General features: G+C 41.5%; 1 protein-coding gene across 1 annotated transcript in view; it reads left to right on the plus strand.

Annotated features, from left to right (window-relative positions):
- The window catches only part of LOC143672135 (mitogen-activated protein kinase kinase kinase 15-like), a 56,454-nt gene extending 44,650 nt beyond the window's left edge, over positions 1–11,804 (plus strand). The window contains exons 4-6 of the mRNA XM_077147035.1: positions 1,249–1,442; positions 9,200–9,368; positions 11,348–11,804. Coding sequence (XP_077003150.1) covers positions 1,249–1,442; positions 9,200–9,368; positions 11,348–11,458 — 474 coding nt within the window. The 3' untranslated portion in view covers positions 11,459–11,804. The remainder of the gene's footprint in view (positions 1–1,248; positions 1,443–9,199; positions 9,369–11,347) is intronic.
- The last annotated feature ends 10,770 nt before the right edge of the window (positions 11,805–22,574 follow it).

The following is a 22,574-nucleotide window of genomic DNA, read 5'->3' on the forward strand; positions in this document are numbered from 1 at the left end:
GTCTAAGATATGTTTCACTGGAGCAGCACGTGCCATTTTTCTTAACAAACTATCTTTAGGGTGCCGAGATGTGTCCCAGCAGGGCTGTATTTGCCCAACAAGTTACAAAAGAGAAAGTGTCAGGAGAGTTTTTTGTATTTTGTGTTCAGATAAAAATTAAAATGCTGCCTGTCTTTGTGCAAGCAAGGCTTATTGAAAAGGAAAACTTAAAAATGTGTTTGAAACTAGCTTCCCAGTGCTGCTGTTTCGTCTGAGATCATGGCATTTTGACAGTTCTTTCTGTAATTAATGGATTTCTTTTTAATTTAGAAGAAGACTTTTATCCCTTATTTGGCTTCTTATTCATGGAAAAATTGTTCTTTCCAAGGTTATGTCTGCATTGTACTGAAATACCTAGCTAAATCCATTTGTTCGGTTAACAATTTAGAGGGAAGGAATTATTTTTGGAATCATAAATTCAAAAAATTTAGTGGAAAGATAGCATTTTAAAAATCTGAAGTTTTAAGCTAGTTTCGTTTTATGACATTGTAGACAAATCATTGGCTATGATGATAAAAAATTTATTTTAATCCTCTAAATATATTAAAAATTGAGCATTGATCTAATGTTCTTTAAAGGTGATACTGTGCTTTACAAAGGATCACAATTCAGGAGCAGAGTATTATTTCATAGGGCAAAAGATGGTTTTACCTGAGGACTGTTTGGCTATAAAAACATTAACAGATCCTTTTTTCAAAACAGCTCCAATTAATCTTTTTTGTGTGTGCTTACTACCAGCAAAACAGTTTTAACTCAAAGTTCGTAATAATTCCCGCTTAATTAAATTATCAAATAATATACATGTTCCATCTGTGCTGAAAGAGAGAAAGGTACTCTGTCTTTACATTGCAAATTGTGCTAATTAACTGGTTCAATTTCCCTCTGTTTGGTGGGGTGTGGGGTGGGGTATTAAGTAGTGTGGTTTGCAAGGCATAAAGCCCCAGCGTTTCTGCCCCAAAAGCTCAGAGGCATAGGCCCGTTCAGCATTTGAAACCAAATTTGTGTCTACGTCTGTGTGTTGGAGCTTGGGAAATTGAGTGGCTTCCTCTTCTGTGCCTAACCGATACATAGTCAGGTTGCACAAGTTGTTGGTCATCTATGCAGGCATGTTTTCCTTCCGCATCCCACCGGGTCTCAGCTGCCCAAAGCCACAGTTCCACTTCCATGCCAATTACTTTCTGAGATGTTTTTTGGTGTCTTTTTTCCCAGACATCTAGTGGCAATTACTATTTCATCCCGTACATCCTGACGCCGGGCGCGGATTATTTCTGCTGCGAGAGTGATGCCCAGAGGCGTGCCTCGGAGTACCTGCAGCCCAAATGGGACATCCTCCTGGGCCCGCTGTGTGTGCCCCTGGTGGGCAGGCTCATCAGCCTCCTCAAGGATATCCACGTGACCTCATGGTAACTCCCTGCAGCCACCTGCCTCCCCAAGAGCCCTGCCACAATTTCCCCTTCCTTTTCGTGGAGGCACTATAGCCTCAGATAACCAGAATCCTCTGAGCATGGGGAACTTGGGCCAGTCTTGTTTTATTTTAATCGTGGTCACATATACCTAACGTACAATTTGCCATTTTCATCATTTTTAAGTATATGATTCAATGGTATGAATTGCATTCACAATGTTGGATCACCATCACAATGATTGATTGCCAAAACTTTTTCATTACCCCCAACCAGAAACTCTGTACCTGTTAAGCAGTGAATCAATCCTTTAAAAAAATGTTGTCATGGTAACATATATAACACAAATTATCCCATTTTAATCACTTTTAAGTGTACAATTCAGTGGTATTAATTATAGTCAAAATGTTGTATAACTTTCACCATTACCTGTTTCTAGAATGTTTTCATTGTCTCAGACAGAAATTCTTTACCTCTTAAGTAGTGACTGCCCATTCCCCTTTCCCCCACCCCAGCCACTGGTAACTTCTAATCAACTTTCTGTCTTTGTAAATTTGCTTATTCTGGACATCTCATATAAGTGGAATCATAAAACACTTGTCCTTTTGTGTCTGGCTTATTGTACCAATCATTTTTATGTCCTACTGAAATCCATTATTACCTCTCACCACCTGTTTTGGTGTGAAAGCTCCTGGAATGCAATCTATCAGAAACAGAATGGCGTTTAAAAAGAGGAATTTATTAAGTTACAAGTTTACAATTCTGCAGCCATGAAAAAGTCCAAATTAAGACATCCTGGAAAAATACCTTGGTTCAAGAATGTTGAAGACATTCATGGTTTCTTTCAGCTGGAAAGGCACAAGGCGATGTCTGCTAGCTTTCTATCCAGGCTTCTTCAATGGCTTCTCCCAGGGGCATTTCTGTTTTGTTGGCTCTGTTGATTCTGTTGGCGCTAAAGCTTTTTCCAAAATGGTTCCCTCTTAAAGGGCTCCACTAAGCGACCTCACCTTGAATGAGTGGAGACACATCTCCATGGAAACAAAAAAAAGCTCCCACCCAGCGATACTGAATGAGGAGTCAAGGACATGGCTTTTCTGGGGTACATAATAGCTTCAAACCAGCACTATCACCTCAGCCAAGATGGACCACTGATATGTAGCTCAAAGAGAATGGAAGTAGAGTTAGCTGTTAGGATGGGCCTGCTCTGACCCCTGACCCCTTGTGTGACCTTGGTAAATCACATATCTCTAGCTCGTTTCTCATCTAGCAGATAAGGATGTTAGATATGTGACTTTTTGCCAGTGGTCTCTTTCAACTCTAAGAGTCTGTGTTTCAAGAGAGTTTCTGAAGAAGATTTAGTCACCTCCTTAATTGTTGAGGTTCTTAAAATGCCTCAGCAAGGTCATTCTGACCATATGTTCTCGTGCTATAAAAAGCCTGGGTGCATTGAGTCAAAATGAAGTTACCTTGACCTCAGGATATACTGTGATGTTTTCTTTTTAGATTTCTGTCACAGGCTGTGTGGAATACCAATTCAGAGGTGGACAGGTTTGAATATGAATCCTGGGTCAGCAGTTTTACCTGTGTAGCCTTCTAAGAGCCGGTTCACCATTTTGAGTGTCAGCACTCGAGGCACTGTACCTTAAATTTTTCTTATTCCAAAAGTCAAAGGCAGAAAAATTCTTGTACTCAACCAAAAGGATCCAGTTATTTTTCTTGAAGCCAATTTAAAGGATTAACTCTTGCATGTTGTGTCGTAAGAATGATTTGTCCTTCCAAAATAAATGAAAATAAGAAGCACTGGCAGAAGTGACCTATAATGAAATTTAAAGTACTGCACACTGCACTTTTGCTTAAATTGTAGCACCCTGAACTTTGGAGTGTTAACATGGCAGTATTTGTATGAAGAGCAAATTGTGACTAGTGTGTTCACAGTTGTGGACAGTCTGTTGTCTTTTTCTATCCCATAACCTCTTCTCTGGACTTGGTTTCTTTTACAAACTTTACATGGCAAAAGAAGGCTGGAAACCCAGGCATGTTTGATCACAGGCTGACAAAGAAAGCAGAAGGGAGATATTTTGTAGCACCTGAGTGGAAAACCTCATCAAGTCCTACCTTGCTAACTGTTGTCTTATTGCAGAACACATATTTCAGTGAAGTTTAGAGAGAAGGCTCTCCCAACACCATATTTCAGGTCTGACAATGAGGTAATTCACCTTGAATCTGCCAGGTAACTCAGGTCTTTGCAAGAAATGAACTCAAGTTTGTTTCTTATTCAGTGTGTGTATTGGTAGGAAAACAACTCTTGTGTCTTGGTTCAACTTGAAAGGTCTTGAAAGACCTGTTGGTTAATTCCCAGTCCACAGCGTGGCAGATGCCTGCCAATGGCTACTGAGAGGGTAAATGGTGCTTAGGAATTAAAACATCTATAACAAGCATGGAAAGTAGGCTTTTAGCTCAATGCTAACTCTGAGAGATTGACAGAGATTCTCTGGAGGCCTGTGTTAAGAGGGATTTTGAAGCCATTTCCAAGTTCACATTGATTAGCAACATCTTCCCTGGTTATCAGAGGGTGGAATGGCCACATGTTTATTACCTATCTCATGACCCCAAGCCATGTTCCTTTTGGTGTTTTGTTTATTTGCTTAAAAGTTACTGTTCTTATTAGTGATTCTTTGTTTATTAAAACTATTTTTCAGAATTACCTGTGAAAAGAAGACTTAAGTTGAAATATAACTTTGTACTTGTCATGCTAAACTAAAATAATTTTAATAACTTTAATGCCTTTATAGTCCACCAAATGGACCGTGGCTGTCACCCAACTTAATGAATGATTAGATTAATGACAGGATTTTAAACAGGCAGAAGTAACTAATTTGCTCATCATGGCATTAGACAAATACCAAAATTGAAAGTTAAAGCAATGCACTGATACTGTTTTTAAATTTTTGGATTGTATAGTATAACATATATATAAAACAAAGAAATAAAAAAGCAATAGTTTTCAAAGCACTCTTGGACAAATAGTTACAGGACAGATCCCAGAGCTTGTCGTGGGCTACCATACGATCCTCTCAAATTTTTCCTTTTAGCTGCTCCAGAATATAGGAGGCTAGTAGTAATGAGTATTTTTTATGATCACAATTGATTTCTTTACCTTCATGTTTTTGTGTGTGAAAAATAGCATATATACAAAAAAAAGCAATAAATTTCAAAGCACAGCACCACAATTAGTTGTAGAACATATTTCAGAGTTTGACATGGGTTACATTTCTATAATTTTAGGTTTTTACTTCTAGCTGCTCTAAGATACTGGAGACTAAAAGAGATATCAATTTAATGATTCAGCATTCATATTCATTTGTTAAATCCTATCTTCCCTGTATAACTCCACCATCACCTTTGATCTTTACATCCCTCTCTTTAGGGGTGTTTGGGCTATGGCCATTCTAAATTTTTCATATTGGAAGGGTCTGTCACTAATTTGGGTTAGGGAGATGGAACTATTTGATGTTCTGGAAAGGCTGGGCCTTCTAGGTTTCAGGATTTATCTGGTCCAGGGACCCATCTGGAGGTTGTAGGTTCCTGGAAAGTTACTCTAGTGCCTGGAACCCTTGTGGAATCTTAAATATTGCCCTAGGTGTTCTTTAAGATTGACTGCAATGGTCTGGTTGGGGATTGGCAGGTTATGATAGGTAGCAGGGTCTACCTGAAGCTTGCATAAGAGCAACCTCCAGAGTAGCCTGTCACTCTATTTGAACTCTCTCTGCCACTGATACTTTATTAATTATACTTCTTTTCCCCCTTTTGGTCAGGATGGAATTGTTGATCCCATGGTACCAGGTCTGGATTCATCCCTGGGAGTCCTCTCCCACGTCACCAGGGAGACTTTCACCGCTGGATATCATGTCCCACATCAGGGGAAGGGCAATGATTTCACTCGCAGAGTTGGGCTTAGAGAGAGTGAGGCCACATCTGAGCAACAACAGAGGGCCTCCAGAAGTAACTCTTAGGCATACCTATAGGTAGTCTAAGCTTCTCCGCTATCTACATAAGCTTCACAAGAGTAAGCCTCACGATTGAAGGCATGGCGTATTGATTTGGGTGTCCCTAAAGTTTGACACAGTATCAGGGGATTCCCTGATGGTAAGGTTTAATAGTTCCATATTCTTTCTCATATCCCTCAAGGGCCCTTGCCAATACTTTTTGATTATCTGCTTAATATACTCTAGGATGTTTCCAGGCATTACAATAATTTGTACAGGATTAAAGCACCTCTTTCTTATTCTGGGCTCCCTGTGTTTCAGTTATTCAAATGAGCTATACAGATAGATAGAATTAGATTATGCCAAAGAAAATTTCAGTTCCAGACCAAATAAAACTTTCCTGACTTATTTTGCCTCACTGAATGTCCCACATGTTCATTTTCATCATTGCATGCCTCACAACTTTGTTCCTTTTTGTAGCAGCACAACCTTCGTTCATAAGTATACACCATCGTTCGCCAATCTACTTTTCAGTCAGTGCATCCTTCAGCCACCTGCTTTCACCAGGCATCATGCGTAGTGCCCAAAGTCCACAGTCCATCAACCTTCTCAATTAGATAATTTCATTATCTAAAGAAATAGGTAAACACACCATCGCCAAATAGGAAATCAAACCCAAGAGAAAGAAAACCAATAAACACACCATTGCCAAATAGGAAATCCAGCCTCCCCTTAACTCTTGGCCCTCCCCCCATTATTTACCTCTGCTGTTGCTGTGGTAGTGGTGAAGGTTTCCTTTTGGACACAGCCCACAGCATGCAATAGCAGTTTTCCCCCAGTACCCTGGACTTAAACACTCTTTGTACATGAATTATATCTTTGAAGTAATTCTTGCAAAAACTAATTCATATTTCTAGTGTTAATCAGTGGGACACGTAGTTCTATACAACCCCTTTCAATCTTGTTCATCTTCAGTATGGTAATATTACTTCTAGACCCACTAGAGAATCACCTTCACTCCTATCTATTCCCTTACATTGGAGTTCAGCCTCATTAGCTAATGATTCTCCCATCTCTAGCTTCTATGTATTTCTGAGTCCCCTATATTCTGTATTATAAGCCTCTGATTATACCTCTATGCTGGTTATAAAAGTGGAATAATAATGGTATCTATCCTTTTGTGTCTGGCTTATTTCATTCAGCATAATGTCCTCAAGGCTCATCCGTCTTGTCATATGCTTCAGGATGTCATTTTGTCTTACTGCTGCATAATATTCCATTGTATGTATATACCACATTTTGTTGATCCACTCATCTGTTGATGGGCATTTGGTTTGTTTCCATCTTTTGGCGATTGTGAATAATGCCGCTATGAATATAGGTGTGCAAATGTCTGTGTCATTGCTTTCAGCTCTTCTGGGTATATACCAAATAGTGCTATTGCTGGGTCATATGGCAGCTCAATATTTAGTTTCCTAATGAACCGCCAAACAGTCTTCCATAGTGGCTACACCATTATACATTCCCACGAGCAGTGAATAAGTGTCCCAGTTTCTCTGCATCCTCTCCAACATGTACAGTTTTGTTTGTTCAGTAGCAGCCATTCTTATAGGTATGAGGTGGTATCTCATTGTAGTCTTGATCTGCATTTCCCTTATAGCTAATGAAAATGAGCATCTCTTATGTGCTTTTCAGCCGTCTGTATTTGCTCTTCAGAAAAATGCCTATTCCTATCTTTAGCCCATTTTGTAATCAGGTTTTTTGTTCTTTTGTTGTTAAGTTGTATGATTTCTTTATGTATACAGGATATCAAACCTTTGTCTGATGTGTGATTTCCAAATATTTTCTCCCATTGAGTTGGTTGCCTCTTTACCTTTTTGACAAAGTCTTTTGAGGTGCAGAAGCATTTGATTTTGAGGAGTTCCCATTTATATATTTTTTCTTCTGTTGCTTGTGCTTTGGGTGTCAAGTTTAGGAAGCTACCTCCTATTACTAGGTCTTGAAGCTGTTTCTCTACATTTTCTTCTAGAAGCTTTATGGTGCTAGTTGTTTGGTGTTTGATTCACTTTGAGTTAATTTTTTGTGTAGGGTGTAAGATGAGGGTCCTCTTTCATTCTTTTGGCTATTGATACCCAGTTCTTCCATGCTGCAGGGATATTTTTATATCAGAACCCTTCCTGTAGGACATCCCTTCATTCTTTAAAGCTTAATTGATGTGTTATTATGAGCATAGGACCAGTTTATGTGCTGTATGTGATTTTATTTGACCTGGTTTTATGATTGTTAATAGGAAGTAACATTTGTTCTTATTCATTCTCACCTGTTTGTTTTGATTTCTCTGGAGACTGTCATTTAATTTCGTTTATTCTCTTTAATTACTATCATTTAATTTAGTAAACTCTTTAAGTTTGTGCAGCGTAACTTTGTTCCCTGCAGTTAGTTCATTTCAGATACTTAAGGGGTTGACAGTATTACTGCCTGGCAGTGTGCGCTCTCCATAAAAAATTACCTGGAAAGTAGACAATATATTTAATCGCTCTACGGTCATTGCAAATTTGCTTTTGTGTACCCAACATCAAATTAGGCGATTTATAAAGGTTTTGAACCACTGTCTTAGTTTCCTAGGGCTGCTGCAACAAATTACCACCCCTTTGATAGCTTAAAACAACAGAAAAGTATTATCTCCCCATTGTGAAGTTGGACATCTGGAATCGTGGTGACAGAGCTGTGCCGTTTCTGAATTCTTCAGGGGTGGGCCATCCCTCACCTCTTCTAGCCTCTAGTGTTTGTTGTTAATCCTTGGAGTTCCCTGGCTTGTAGATGCTTCAGTCCAATCTCTGCCTCTGTCTTCTTCACATGGCCTTCTTCTCCCTGTGTCTTTTCTCCTCTTCTTATAAGGATACCAGCCATGTTGGATTAAGGCCCAGACTAATTCCAAATGACCTCATCTTAATTTGAATATGTCTACAAAGACCCTATTTCCAAATAAGGTCATGTTCCCAGGTACCAGGGGTAAGACTTCAACTCATCTGTTTGGGGGACAAACAATTCAACCCGGAACAACCGCACACCAGGCACTGGTGTTGCCTCTTTGAGAGGCTATGAGTGAGACGTTTCCTAGACGCCACCATGAAGGAAGTTTTACATTTTACATTACACAAACATTCTGATGGCCCAAAATGGCAGCGTGAGTGACAGGTGTAAATGATTAAGATTGTCCACACACTTACAGGGGCCTCTGGCATGTCTCTTCTTGGATTTCTCAAGGACACGATACCAGTTTCTGGCTCTCGATCAACTGGGGAAAGCTTTGTGGTTGCTGGTATGGGACCCCTGACAGAGAAATTAGTTTTAAAGAAGTTCTCATTTCTCTCTGTTTTGTGGCATTTGGATTTCTGTTTGACTTTGTGATATTCTGCTATTACTGGGCAAAAGAAATATTCAGGGAGGGAACCTTCTTGCCCTCTGTGTGTCTGAAAAACCCAGAGGAAGTGGGCTGGCTAGCGAGTTCCTCATATTGTCCAAGTAGAGATTGGGCCCCATTTGCAAATATTTTCCAGGTTGGACTGGGCTGGTTTTTATTTATTTGCTGTCCACTGTTAATAATTTCTGTGCAACGTGAGTGACAAGCAGTGCGTGTCTCCTGCGGGCTGGCCCAGGCCCCGTGTGTCGGCCTCAGTCATGTCAGCGAGAGCCACGTTTGTTTGACCTACAAGCAGGGCCCTGGAGGCGTGCAGATGTGACAGGAGGTTTCCGTGTCTCTCTCTCCAGTGTTTATTACAAAGAAAGCCTGTTAAATGACATTCGGAGAGCCCGAGAGAAATACCAAGGCGAGGATCTCGCGAAAGAGCTGGGTCGGATCAAACTCCGCCTGGTTAATACCGAGGTTCTGACCGCAGACGTCGTCATTAATTTGCTGCTGTCCTACCGCGATATCCAGGTATGAAATACACTGGGTTGAGGCTAAAGTAGCCTGAGTTCCTCCTGCTTGGCGGGGGGGAGCGCCTGGTTTGAAGGCCTCTGGTCCTGTGTCTGTGGGAAGATAGCTGTGTTGAGGACAAAAAAAAGTATGTGAGCTGGGTCAGGGATCACTCAGCATCTCTGCTGTGGTGGAAGCAGTGGAGGGGCTTATCTCAGGGCTGGTGTGCATTTAGAAGGTCACTCCAATGAGATCCTGTATACAGGCCCCCGTGGTATGAGAAGCCCAGAATTTAACAGGTTACAAGCACTTTGTGCTAGGCGTTTTTCTAAGCCCTTTGCTCTTTTTAATCCTCTCAACAACCCCATGGGACATAGACTCTGACTGTCCCATTTTTGCAAATTAGGAAACGAAGGCACAGAAAAGTTAAATAACTTGCCCAAGGTCACGCAGCAATTGGTGAAGTTGGGATTCAAAGACTGACCTCGTTGTCCTTGCTCTTAACCCCTCTGCTATGCAGCTTCTTGTTGACCTTTGTCACTTACTTCTTTGTTTACCACCACCCACCAGTGACGAGGAGAGCGGAAGGTAGCAGAGACAAGTACAGGGCCCAGGGAATGTGGATTTGTGTTCTAACACGCGCCTCAGAGGCTTCTGGAGACAGGGCTTATGGGATGGGGTACCATGAAGGAAAGCGAGCATTTCTTCCCTCCAAGTTGAACTCCACTGAGCCACCTCCAAGGGTGTCCTGCCTGCCTTCTCTTTGGAGGAACATGGACCACCTGCAGAGCTCTACAGAGCCTGTTGGAAGTTGTTAGCCATGGGTCTTTAACTCTAAATGATGGAGGCATCCACTCATGACCCAGCTCTTTTCCAAAGTCAGGGGAAGCGTGGTAAACCAAGAGCAAAGTCAAGCCCTAGGGAGCCCATATTGCTGGTGACAAAGAGATGCATCTGACTGGTTTTAATAGCTGGTGCTATTAGGGATTGTGACAGTGCTTGACTCATGACCCATGTAACAAGAGCACAGGAATGACCCTTTTGGAACTTTCTTCCCCTGAGCTGCTGGCTTCCTTCTCTCCTGGCCTTCATAAATCTCTTCTTTTCATAACCTTCCATGGTGGGGACTCTCGAATTCAAAGGTGAGCCAGGAGATTCCCAGAATATGTTGCCTTCTCTTTCTGGTTGCAACAACATCAAAATGCAGAGGCAGCAGCCAGGCCTGGGTTTACAGGGGGGACGTGATGAGCCCCGTAGACTGTGGCTGGCTGTCAGTCCCCACGACCCTGAGCCTGGCTGGAAGGGTAGCAGGGAGCGCTACCAAGAGAGAACCTGCTGCAGATGGTTTCAGCAGCTGTTTTTCCCTGGGGAATTATGCAGAGTTTCGAGCAGTGATTCTCAAGCGGGAGTGATTTTGTTCCTCTGTGGACATTTGGCAGTGTCTGTAGATATTTTTGGTTGTCACAACTGGTGGTGCACATGATAGCTCCCACAACAGAGTTATCCAGTCCAAATGTCAGTAGCACTGAAGTTGAGAAATCCTGGTCCATTTAGATGAATTCAGTCATTTTCAACAAAATAGGAAGGACTGGGATGTTATCCCTTGATGTAAGCAGTGACTGTAAACTTTTTCTGTAGCATTAATGTCCAGCTTATTTTTACTCACAGCTCTGCTAGTGTTACCTCTCCTGCATTTAAAACCTGATAGTTTCCTGTGGCTCCTAGGCTCGTTGCTTTCTTTTGTTACGTTTGAATTTAACCTTTTTCCCCTCAATCCCTGTGTGACCTTGGATAGCACAGATTCTTTCTCTCTCCCACCCATCTTGTTTTCTTAGCTTATTTTTGTTTTATTAAGAGCTACAAGTGACTTCACTAAATTCACCCGAGAAGGGAAGGCCTTTCTTTAAATGCTGAGGCTGTTTTGTATTGATAACTTCTCAGGAAATTCTGACAAGAGCTGTGCTTCCTCTTTTTCTCACCTTGGAACCTCTTGCCAACAGGACTATGATGCAATGGTGAAGCTGGTGGAGACACTGGAAATGATGCCTACGTGTGATTTGGCCAATCAGCATAACATTAAATTTCACTATGCATTTGCACTGAATAGGTAAGAGTGAATACGCACGGGTAGGGTTTTAGAACATGCCACCTGGTGAATCCTGCTTCCTTCTTTCATTCAGCATAAATCACGTATATGCCAGGTCATGTGCCAAAGGCCAAAAATAGGAAGAGGGTCTTTGTCCTCAGGGTCTTTGTCTTTTGGAACATATGTTCCAGCTGTAAGGTCGGGCATGTAAAAAAATCCTTATAGCACAGGGTGAGAAATGTCATAAGGAAGGCTTTGTCCCAAGTACTGTGGAAACATTAGCAAAGGGCAAGGTTGGTTCTGCCTGGGTGTTCTAGAGAAGCTTCTCTGAGGACTTTTGAGCTGGGATTTGAAGAATTAGTAAGGATTACCCTGTTGGCAGGAAAGAATATGGGATGGAAGGGAGGGAGGATTAAAAAGGCAGTTATGTGTAGACAGGAGAGAAATGTGAGCATAGAGTTTTTTTTTTTTATGTGCATGGTGTGTTCAGGAAGCATCCAGGGCACCGACAATGCAAGGTGCAGGTGAAGCAAAGACAGGTGATGCGAGTAAACATGGAAGAGGGGACCGTGTCAGGAAAAGATAGCGAATGCATGAATAAGGAAGTTAAAAATGCTTTGTAGTCCTGAAGGTGGGGGGAACTAGTTTAAGCAGCAAAATTAACTCAGTTTTATGATAGAAAAAGAGGGTGCTATCTTTAAATAGTAGTATAATCTGAATTTGGGAATATGATTTGCTGTTAGACAGTGGTTCTGTGCTAGAGGCTAAGACAGGGTTCTCAGTTTTTACAATGAGCTAGAGATTTTCTGTAGAATCGCAATATTGACTTCATTTATATCTGTGGTCTAATCCTAGATTTCACTTCTTCGTTTTAGGTTTAACTTGGCTAGGTGTGACAGTATAGTCACAGTAGGATTTGAGAATTTTTGAGGAAGTTTGTGGGGGTTCCTTATGTCTATAAAGGGGGAAAACATGATGGACAAATCATGAATGTTCCTGCATTGCGGTTGACCTTTAACTCTTAGAAAGTGGAACAAATCATGGCCCTAAACAAGTTGCTAACAGTTGACAGGTATGAATGAGGTTCTACTCTCAGATGGCAGGGGCTCTGCGGTACGGGGCAAAGCTGGCTTGAGCCAGCCAGCTTTTCTTGCTGTCTTTCTCTCCATTGCATTCAGAAGCCCTTTCAAACAGCTTCAAGTTTCCATTGAGCAGTCAAATCTGTTTGGCTGTCAATAGCAAGGAGTCCTCTATGTGCAGTGCCTATTGGCTGTTGCTTTTACAGACAGGTCATTATTAGATATGCTAATACAGTCAGAATGTTCTAACCAGGGATCCAGGCTGAAGGACAGGCCAGAAAAAGAATATCGGAATCAGAGTCCTAGGTTAAAAACAAAGTGAAACCCACCTATCGCTAAATAGAAGGGGCATATGCCTATCCTCTTCCTGCATCCTTGGGTCAAGACCACCAGCAATTCCAGCAAAATTTCACAAGTTGAATTTTTCAGCAAGTGCAGGGGAAACTGGATGCTTGAAACATTAATCGAATGTCTGATGTGTCATTTCTGAAGGTGAGTGATGGAGAGAGGAAGATACACTGGGCCCTATTATGTATGAGGGATGTCAGGCAGATGTTACAGATCCAGCTCACGCCAGAGGGGCTGGAAGGGAGCAGTTTGCTCCAGGACCTACAGCCATCACCTGGGCCTCGGTCCCTGGGCTCTTCCGCCAGGACACTGCTCTGCTGGAGGGACACTTGTCCTCAGGAGAGTGGTGTGGGCGTGTCGTTTCTACAGTAGCCACAGCGTCCTTTTCTTTGTCTCGTCTGTTCATGGTCATTGTTTGATCACACCACCTTAACTTATGTTTAAATTAATATGCATTCTTTAGAACATGCTTCTCAAAAGTAGAAAAATGTATAATCTAGGAATGCCTAGAGTGTATAATAATAGTGAAATGTACAGTGTATAAATTTTAAAAATGTTTTGGCATGAGGAAGAACAAAGGAATGTCATTACTGCAGGGTGCTGAAAATAGATGATAATTAATACTTTAAAATGTCACCTTATATGTGAGACTAAAGCAAAAAATGTTTATTTGTTACAAAATTTAGATTTTGACTAGAGCATTTCCTAATATAACTCATGTAGATAGTTTGATTGAATGTCATAAGTACTTGGAATCTCAGGTAGCACATGAGATTTTGTTGGTTTGTCCAGAGTGATGCTCCGATGAATCTGAGAGTGATTTGATCAGTGACTGGAAAAGTATTTGCAAGCCCCCTTCAGGGAATGGTGAGAGTGGGGAGAAATTCAACTTCCCCAAGTTGAATTCTTGATATTCTCACAAGCAGTGTGGACAACCAAAGCTATAGGCTGAGCCCCCAGTCTTGGGGTTTGTTCACGTGAAACTTAACCCCACAAAGGATAGGTCAAGTCTACTTAAAATGTAGGCCTAAGAGTCACCCCCAAGAGAGCCTCTTTTGTTGCTCAGATGTGGCCTCTCTCTCCAGCCAATATGATGAGCAGTTTCACCACCCTCCCCCTCTCTGCATGGGACATGACTCCCAGGGGTGTGGACCTTTCTGGCAACGTGGGACAAAGATCCTGGAATGAGCTGAGACTCAGCATCAAGGGACTGAGAAAAACCCTAGAATGAGCTGAGAATTAACATCAAGGGATTGAGAGAACCTTCTCGACCAAAAAGGGGAAGAGTAAAATGAGACAAAGTGTCAATGGCTGAGAGATTCCAAACAGAGTTGAGAGGTTATCCTGGAGGTTATTCTTATGCATTAAGTAGATATCACCTTGTTGTTCAAGATGTAGTGGAGAGGCTGGAGGGAATTGCCTGAAAATGTAGAGCTGTGTTCCAGTAGCCATGTTTCTTGATGATGATTGAACAATGATACAGCTTTCACAATGAGATTCTGTGAATGTGAAAACCTTATGTCTGATGCTCCTTTTAGCTACTATATCAACAGAAGAGTAGAACATATGAAATAAAAATAAATAATAGGGGGAACAAATGTTAAAATAAATTCAGTTTGAAATAGTGGTAAATGAAAGCGAGGGGTAAGGGGTATGATAGTTTTTTTTCTCTATTATTATTTTATTTCTTTTTCTGTTGTCTTTTTATTTCTTTTTCTAAATCGATGCAAATGTACTAAGAAATGATAAATATGCAACTATGTGATGATATTAAGAATTACTGATTGTATATGTAGAATGGAATGATATCTAAATGTTTTGTTAATTTTTTTTAGTTAAAAAAATAATAACTTGAAGCATGCTTTGAAAACCACTGGTTTTTTATTTCATTGCTTTGTATGTTATACAATAAAAAAAGTTTTTAAAAAATGTAAAAAAAAAAAAAAAAAGTAGAAAAATGGTGCAATCCTCCTACATTTATACTGCATTGTCTCCGGGCACCTAAAAGCACGTTGCCAAAGAAGAATACGTATTTTTTGTTTTCCTGGTGGTGAATAGAATCACAAGGTCTGTGAATTTATAGAGTCATTTGGTCTCTTTATTTTAGAAAAGAAGAAGAATGATATAAAGGAAAGGGCACAAAATGTAACAGCTGGTTTATAGGAGAGCTGGGACAAAAATTTATGTGCCACACTTTTACATACTTGTTTTTTAAACTGTTAACGATATCCCGAGCCAATCAATTTGTCTCTTCCAAGCAGGTTTAGCTAATATTTTGTTTGCCAGGAAGGTGACCAAAACAAGCTATGGGCCTCCATTTGGAAGTTTAGAGTTGTCCCTTTATATGTCCTGACTTGTCAGATATGATGAGAGAGCTAGATGGCAGCTGAACATTGAAGCTACTTTCATAATGTACACAGTCGATGCTCATTATTCACGGATTCCTTATTTGCAAATTTGCTTACTTGCTAAAATTTAATAACCCCCAAATGAACACTTTCGGCACTCTTATGGTAGGTTGCAGACATGCACAGACTGGAGAAAAATTTGATTGCCCAGCTTCCCAGCTGAGTTTGAACAAGGTGATGCTTTTCCTTCTTGTTTCAGCTCTTATACTATAAACAGGTCTCTTTTTTGCAGCACGTTTGTGTGCCTTTCATTGGCAATTTCACTGTTAAAAGGGCTCTCAAGGGCAGGCCATGGTGGCTCAGCAGGCAGAGTTCTCACCTGCAACGCCAGAGACCTGGGTTCAGTTCCCGGTGCCTGCCCATGGGAAAAAAAAAAAAAGTCTCTTAAGTGTAATGCTGAAGTGTTGTCTAGTGCTTCTAAGCACAAGAAGGCTGTCATGTGCTTTCCAGAGAAAATACGTGTGTTAGGTAAGCTTCATTCAGGCAGGAGTTATAGTGCTGTTGGCTGTGAATCAACATTATTAATTAAATACGTTGTCTTTAAACAGAAATACATGTAAAACAAGACCATGGATTTGATCGGTTGATGAAAATGTTGTGACCAGAGGCTCACAGGAATCTAACTCCCTGCTTCCCCTGGGAGCAGTGGTACAGTATTCATTAAGTCACTGTTCATGGCGACTTTATAGACCATTATCACTGCAAATAATGAGAATTGACCGTACTTTTTATAGCAGAAAGCCAGTTGCATTTATTTTTCTGAAAAACGGAGCATATTCTTATTTCTTGAGCAGTGGTCTTGTCAATAACATGCTTTCCTTTATTTTTTTTTTTTTTGAGATGGGTGGTGGTGGTGCACGGGCCAGGATTGAACCAGGTCTCCCACGTGGCAGGCGAGCGTTCCACCACTGAACTACCCGGGCACCCCCACGTGCTTTCCTTTTGAACAATATTTATCCAAAGGATTTACCACTTCAGGCTGACGTCTTTTTACCCACTGACTTCCTTGATCCTATAATACCAGTCTTTTCTATCTCCTCATCTGGTTCCTTCTCTTTTGTCTCTCAGCCTTCATTTACTTAGTTATCACTGGATGAGCCATGTGCTAAAGAAGGAGAGAGCTCATCAGATGGCTGGTTGAGGTTAATTAGTGATAAAAAAAATTATCTTAATCCCTCTCTCTCAGTCTCCCCCTCCCTCCCTCCCTCCCTCCCTCCCTCCCTCCCTCCCTCCTTCCCTCCTTCTCTCTCTCTCTCTCTCTCTCTCTCTCACACACACACACACTTGAATTTATACACACAAGTGAACTTGCTCTCTGCAAACAGATTGCCCTGCAATGTTTTGCTTTTATTTTGACAATACTGCCATGATTTAGAATATTATGGTATCAGTGAGGGAGAGGTGATGTTTTCTTTGGAATTTTCTTAGGAACTGCTTATACGTCAATAGCAGTATCACTGATAAATCAGTACCATTACTGTGCGCTTTGAAGACAGATCTGGATTTGAATTCTCTCTCTTACTTAAGGATATGGCTTTGGTCGAGCTGCTTACCTCCTGAAACTTTACTTTCCTCAACTGTAAAATGAGATGCTGACATCTACCATGCAGTAAGTGTTACTCGGCATACTCTTGGCAGGAAGCAGGTGTGTGGCTATGGCTGTTATTTGTATTGTGTAGCATGATCACTTCTGTTTCTACCAGCTGTGAGAGAGAACCTCTGACCATTTCTAAATACCAATACTACCAGCAAAATACAGAGACTTATACCACCACAGGAGATATTTAAGATAACATAACTGGGCTCTGAAGCACAGTCATAAAGAGAAGTTCATAAAAATGTTGTTATCTGGAGGACACTGTTGGAATAAGCTTATATCCCTCTGAGGTGACCATTTTGAATGGGTCAGGGTTTGTTTGAATATAGATATTTGTAGAAAGGAAGAGCAATATGTTTGGTAAAAATCAGAGTTTAGGGCGGTGTGATGGTGGCTTGTTGGCAGAGTTCTCACCTGCCATGCCAGAGACCCGGGTTTGATTCCTGGTGCCTGCTCATACAAAAAAAAAAAAAAACCAAAAAAATACTTTATTGTGTGACAGAGTTTCTCACCCTCAGCACTAGTGATGTTCGGGGCCGGATAATTCTTTGGTGGGGGAGGCTGTTGAGCAACAGCCTTGGCCTTGACCTACTAAGATGCCAGTAGACTCTACCACCACCCTTGAAAAATGTCCTCAGATGTGGCTGCCTGTCCCTGGGAGGCGGAAAACCTGGCTGAGAAGCACTGGGAAACAATGTGGGGTGTGGGAAAGAGCAGAAGCTTTGGATTTTGAACTCTAGTTCTATCATTCACCAGTGATACAACCTTGACAAGGTCATTGAACTCGTTAACCCTGAGTTTTCTCATCTGAAAACTGGGATAGAGGATTAAATAGGATGTGGCGTATGTAAGTTGCTTGCACAGCCCCTGGCAACAGGTAATATTTTTTGTTGTTATTAAATAATAAAAGTTTGCTCCTTCCTCCACTTACCCCCTGCTCACTCTCCTTAACTCTATTTGAGTTGTAACAGTGCATTATGAAAAAGATTGTGGAGTCAATGTAGCAAGTGCCAAGTGATTTACTGGCTTATTCTGTAAGAATTATGGTTGTTTAAAGTAGACAAGAAAAACTACTTTTATAATTTAACAAAAAACACCCATATTTTGCCAACCAAGAGTTGGTTGTTCAGGGAGCATTTAACTTTGGAAATATTTGAAAACCATTCTATTTACAACCCACAAAGCCATGACTGGGCCTCTTTATAAATGAGGATAATAGGAATTAATAAGGTTCCAAAAATTAAGTAAGAATATTGTATGTAGAACACTTAGCATAGTGCCTGGAGGAAAGAAGATGCTGGATGCCTGCCAGGTGCTTCTGATTTCCCAACAGAGAACCCCACCCACCTATGTGACGTCATCGCATTGTAATCTTCCATGAGGGTCTCAGAGAAAGCAGCATCCTGGCCAGCTTTTCTGTCAGCCGAAGAAAACACAGCATTAAAAGAATAAAGTCTAATAATACGATTAGTACAATAAACACACTCACTAAAGGACTCGAGAAGAAAAGTGTTTTTTCCTCCCTACCTAACACCAAATTTTTATCCATGAGATTTAGGAAAGCAGTTGTTTGTGTTTATGTTTTCCTCATGCATACGTTTTGGGGAAAAAATGCTTCCATTTGGCTTAAAGTCTCCGAGGTAGGAGACTTGGTTTAAACTGTACCTTTTGTCTTTGTGACTGAGCATCCCGAAAATTCCAGTGATAACCAACCCTGCGTTTTTATTGTTTTGAGACTCACTCAACACTCCCGCCTCACATGCAGCAGCTTCAGGTATCAGTTGAGAACTTAAGGACCGGGAATTAATTTGTAATACATTTTGACACACAGAGTAAAGCATTAATTATTACCCGTTCCTGAGGAGAATCCTGACCACAATGCGAGCTGCTCCCAAGGCCTCTACTTGGCAGGCTGAGTGGGCAGCACACAAGTGAACCCTGTTAGCTGCATTAAAAAAAAAATTTTATTGTAAACAAACAAACATTCTATACATGGTTACAATCAGTGGCTTACAATATCATCATATAGTTGTGTATTCATCAGCAAGATCATTTTTTTTAAGCATTTGCATTTCTCCAGGAAAAGAAAAAAAAAAGAAAAAATTCATACATGCAAAAACTGCCTTCCCACCCTCTGTCTGAAGACTTCCGACAAAAGGCAAATGCCACATCTCAAGTCCAGAAACATGTCCTGAGAATTTCCTGTAGGCCCAGAGCCTTTGAGTGTCTTTTCAGAGCCTAACATGTGTGGACCCCCATCACTGCTGCCCTTGACATAGGGGCATTTATCAGAAAAAAAAAAGGGAGATAGCTTTTCTGATTTCCTTGGACAAATTTTGGAACCACCAGATCAATCCTCTGTGACCCTCTTCCAGATTCAAGGAATGCAATTTTATTTTTCGTTAAGTGTTCATTATCAGTGAGTTAGTTTGGGATAATGCTTCACCTAAGATTTGAAATAGTTGGATTTTATTGTCCATGAGTACTTTGTGGTACATCGCAGCTCTTACTTCAACATTGCAGGGAATACATTTATACCTTTGTTGAAGGACTTGTAAATAAAGGAATTTGTCTTTTGGGGGAAGGAGTGGTTTAGGAATAAGGAGGCCTGTGTTGTTTCTCTGTACTACTACCAATTATTCTACTTCCCAGGACTTTATCAACCAAGAAATAACCAGCTAAGCTGCAAGACCACGAAGGCATTTATCTGAGGTCTTCGAATTGCAATTTGGGGAGTACAGACTGAGGTAGCAGCCCAAATCCTGGCCCGTCTTTGCAAGGGTTTTTTAAAAGATGATGATTGAACATGTTGTTTGCAGTTGGTGGGCATTTGGGGGACTCTAATCATCCCTCAGGTTAGATGGTGGACTGAGTTCTCTAGCTTGTGGTTTGGTCGATGGTTGGGGTGTCCTCAGGGTTTGAGGAACCTTGCATTTTGGGGCATCACATGCTGTGGCGGTGGGTGACATCTTGCGGAGACTGCATCAGGGTAGCCTCCAGAGTGACTTCCCGGCTCCATTTGAAATCTCTTAGCCTTAGTAACTCTATTTTTTTTTTGTTTTATTTCTTTAGTAGCTTAGAAGTTGCGACTATCAAAGAAAGAGAACGGGGTAGCACAGCCTGTGGAATGCCTTCGTACTCCAAGTGCCGAATTGCAATGCCATTTGCCACCAGCCCGCTTTCCTCAGCGGCTGTTGTTTGCCAAGACTAGGTGGTAAGGCCATAAGGAGCCATCAGGGTTAGTCTGAGTGAAGGGTTTGTTTAGGGGGATAGAGCGAAGTAGACCGCTGAGGCTATGAAATTTGGATTTTATTCTCTGGGCCCTGGGGAGTTACTGAGGTTTTGTAACCAGCAGATTAACTGGGTCCCAGTTCTCTCTGTGTGACCCTAAGCAGGTCACCCTACTTTTCTGGGCCCTATAGTCCTTTTTATTGCTTTATGTTTTTAAAGAAAAATAAAGAGAGTTGAACCTGTTGTCCTTGAAGATGAGTGTATAACTTAAGGCATCATCTTATTAGTTCACTAATTATGTATCAATATCTCGAGCCTTTGCCTTTATAATAACGAATCCTTTATCATGTTAGCAATTGGAGTCCTATTTACAGATGTAAATCCAGTTACCTCACTGTTCCAGAAAGAGTAAAACCTCCTCGGTGCACTTTCTCAGTTTGTGTTTGAGAAGCACATGAGATTAAAGCAGCTTTTGCTTAAACAATGATTTTTGTCTGGAAAGCACAGGTTAAGTGAACTAAAAGCTATACTTGTAATTATTTCCCCTCCAAATGCCAAGTTTTCCTCAAATTTTCTGCGTACTGGCCCAGCTAGTCTCGGTCTAAGGCTTAGCTAATTAATTTAGAAGCAGCTTGAGGTTTTTATTTTTATCACTAGGCCTTCTTAAGAACTTTCTGTGTATTCCTCAAACCATAATTTGGGTTCTGCTAAGAAGTAGCCCCTGAGAAATAAATGGGGGGGGGGGCAGGTCATTAATTTGGATGGTGATCTAAGAAGTTTCACAAGGAGAATGGAGAAGTGAGACAGGAAAGAGAAGAAAGGCAACTGTGGCGGTCAGGTTCATGTGTCGCCTTGGCCAGGTGGTGGTACCCAGTTGGCTGGTCAGGCAAGCGCTGTTCTGTCTGTTGCTGTGAGGACGTTTCATGGACTTAAATCATGAGCATGTTGGCTGCATCCGCAGCTGATTGCATCTGCTAAGATCAGCTAAGGGGAGTGTCTTCTGCAATGAGTGACATTTAATCTAATTACCAGAAAGCTTTTAAGGAGAATTCAGAAGAGACAGTCACTCTTCCTGCTTCAGCCAGCCAGCATCTCCTGAGAGTTTGCTGAGGACCTGCATCGGCGCTGCCTGTCATGACCTGGCCTACAGACCTTGGAGTCTTATATCCCCGCAGTTGCGTGAGATGCTTTTATAAATGTTACATTTACGAATCTCTCCTACTGATTCTGTTTCTCTAGAGAACCCAGCTAATACAGCAACATAAAATATGCTGTGGGAAACTGAGGCTTGATCCTATTGGGGGACTTGGGGAGACTATAGAACAGGCCTCTAGGTTGCCCTTGCCAAGGGATGAGGAAGCTGAGGCCCTTTCCACCAGTTCCCCTCCATTAGTGGTTGAGGACTGTTCTGCAAGCTGGGTGAGGGGTGGAGACTCATGGCTGCAGTGGGAAGCCCGCACGCCTGTAGGTACTGGTGAGTGCCAATGGGGTGTGGTGGGGCATGCAGCATCTGCTACGCTTGCTCTGGTGTTGGCAGTGGTTTAAATCTTAAACACCATCTTCTGATCAGTCATTGGTCTTGAAATACGAATTTCTGATGAACTCCTGAGACTTTCTGCTTTCTGTTTTGTACCAAATAATGGGGAGAATTTAACTGAATTTTTCCTTGTGTTTTATTCTACTCGGCAAATGTATACTTTGATGGGATCTTTTTCAGGAGGTGTCAATGCCATGGTTGCCTGGCTGCTGTGTTGAAGATTTTTATTTTCTGAGACATTCTATTTCTCTATTCAGAAAGTGTTTTTCATTTCACAACCTGAGTGTAGTTCTGAGCAGGTGGAAGTCTTGTAGTGCCACACGTCCGGATTATGCATGTATAGATTGGGTTTCTCTGCCTGGCAGCCTTGAAGAGCCGCTGCAGAGAGCCAGCCTCCCCCATGGCCCTTGTGCTTTCAGGAAGAATGGGGAATCTCAGCCCTGCCATGGATCCGAAAGAAGCATCAACAACTAACCACCAGAGGACTAGTATAAAAAGAGAAAATTCCTGTTAAGAATTAACCTGCCCCTTTAGCTGAACTAGGTCCCGTGGTGATGTTAGGCCATGTGCACTAAATATTATTTTAGCAACCATGCCATGGTTTTTATTGTGTTTTTTTTTTTTGGTAGTTTTAGGAATAGTTGTCCAGCAAGTCAGATGAAAGGAAGTTCTGACCAGCAGCCAGCCCCTAGGGCTGTTATTTTCTGCTCCGTCAATGGGAAATTATCATCAGGATGGCAGATGGGCAGAGCAAAGGATTTGGGAAGGTGGAGGAACTGTCCTTTTGCTTGTTATTCCCTGTAAATGGGTGTGTGAGGAGGCCACAGGTGGGTGGACCGTGCCTGTGGGGAACCAACTCTTCTTTGGTCATTTAGGGAAGGCTATTTGGAAGGATCTGGAAAGCCACGTGGAATAAAGTGTGAAACTTAGAGGGTAGCTTC

Source organism: Tamandua tetradactyla, chromosome X (genome assembly GCF_023851605.1).
Source record: "Tamandua tetradactyla isolate mTamTet1 chromosome X, mTamTet1.pri, whole genome shotgun sequence".
NCBI lineage: Eukaryota > Metazoa > Chordata > Mammalia > Pilosa > Myrmecophagidae > Tamandua > Tamandua tetradactyla.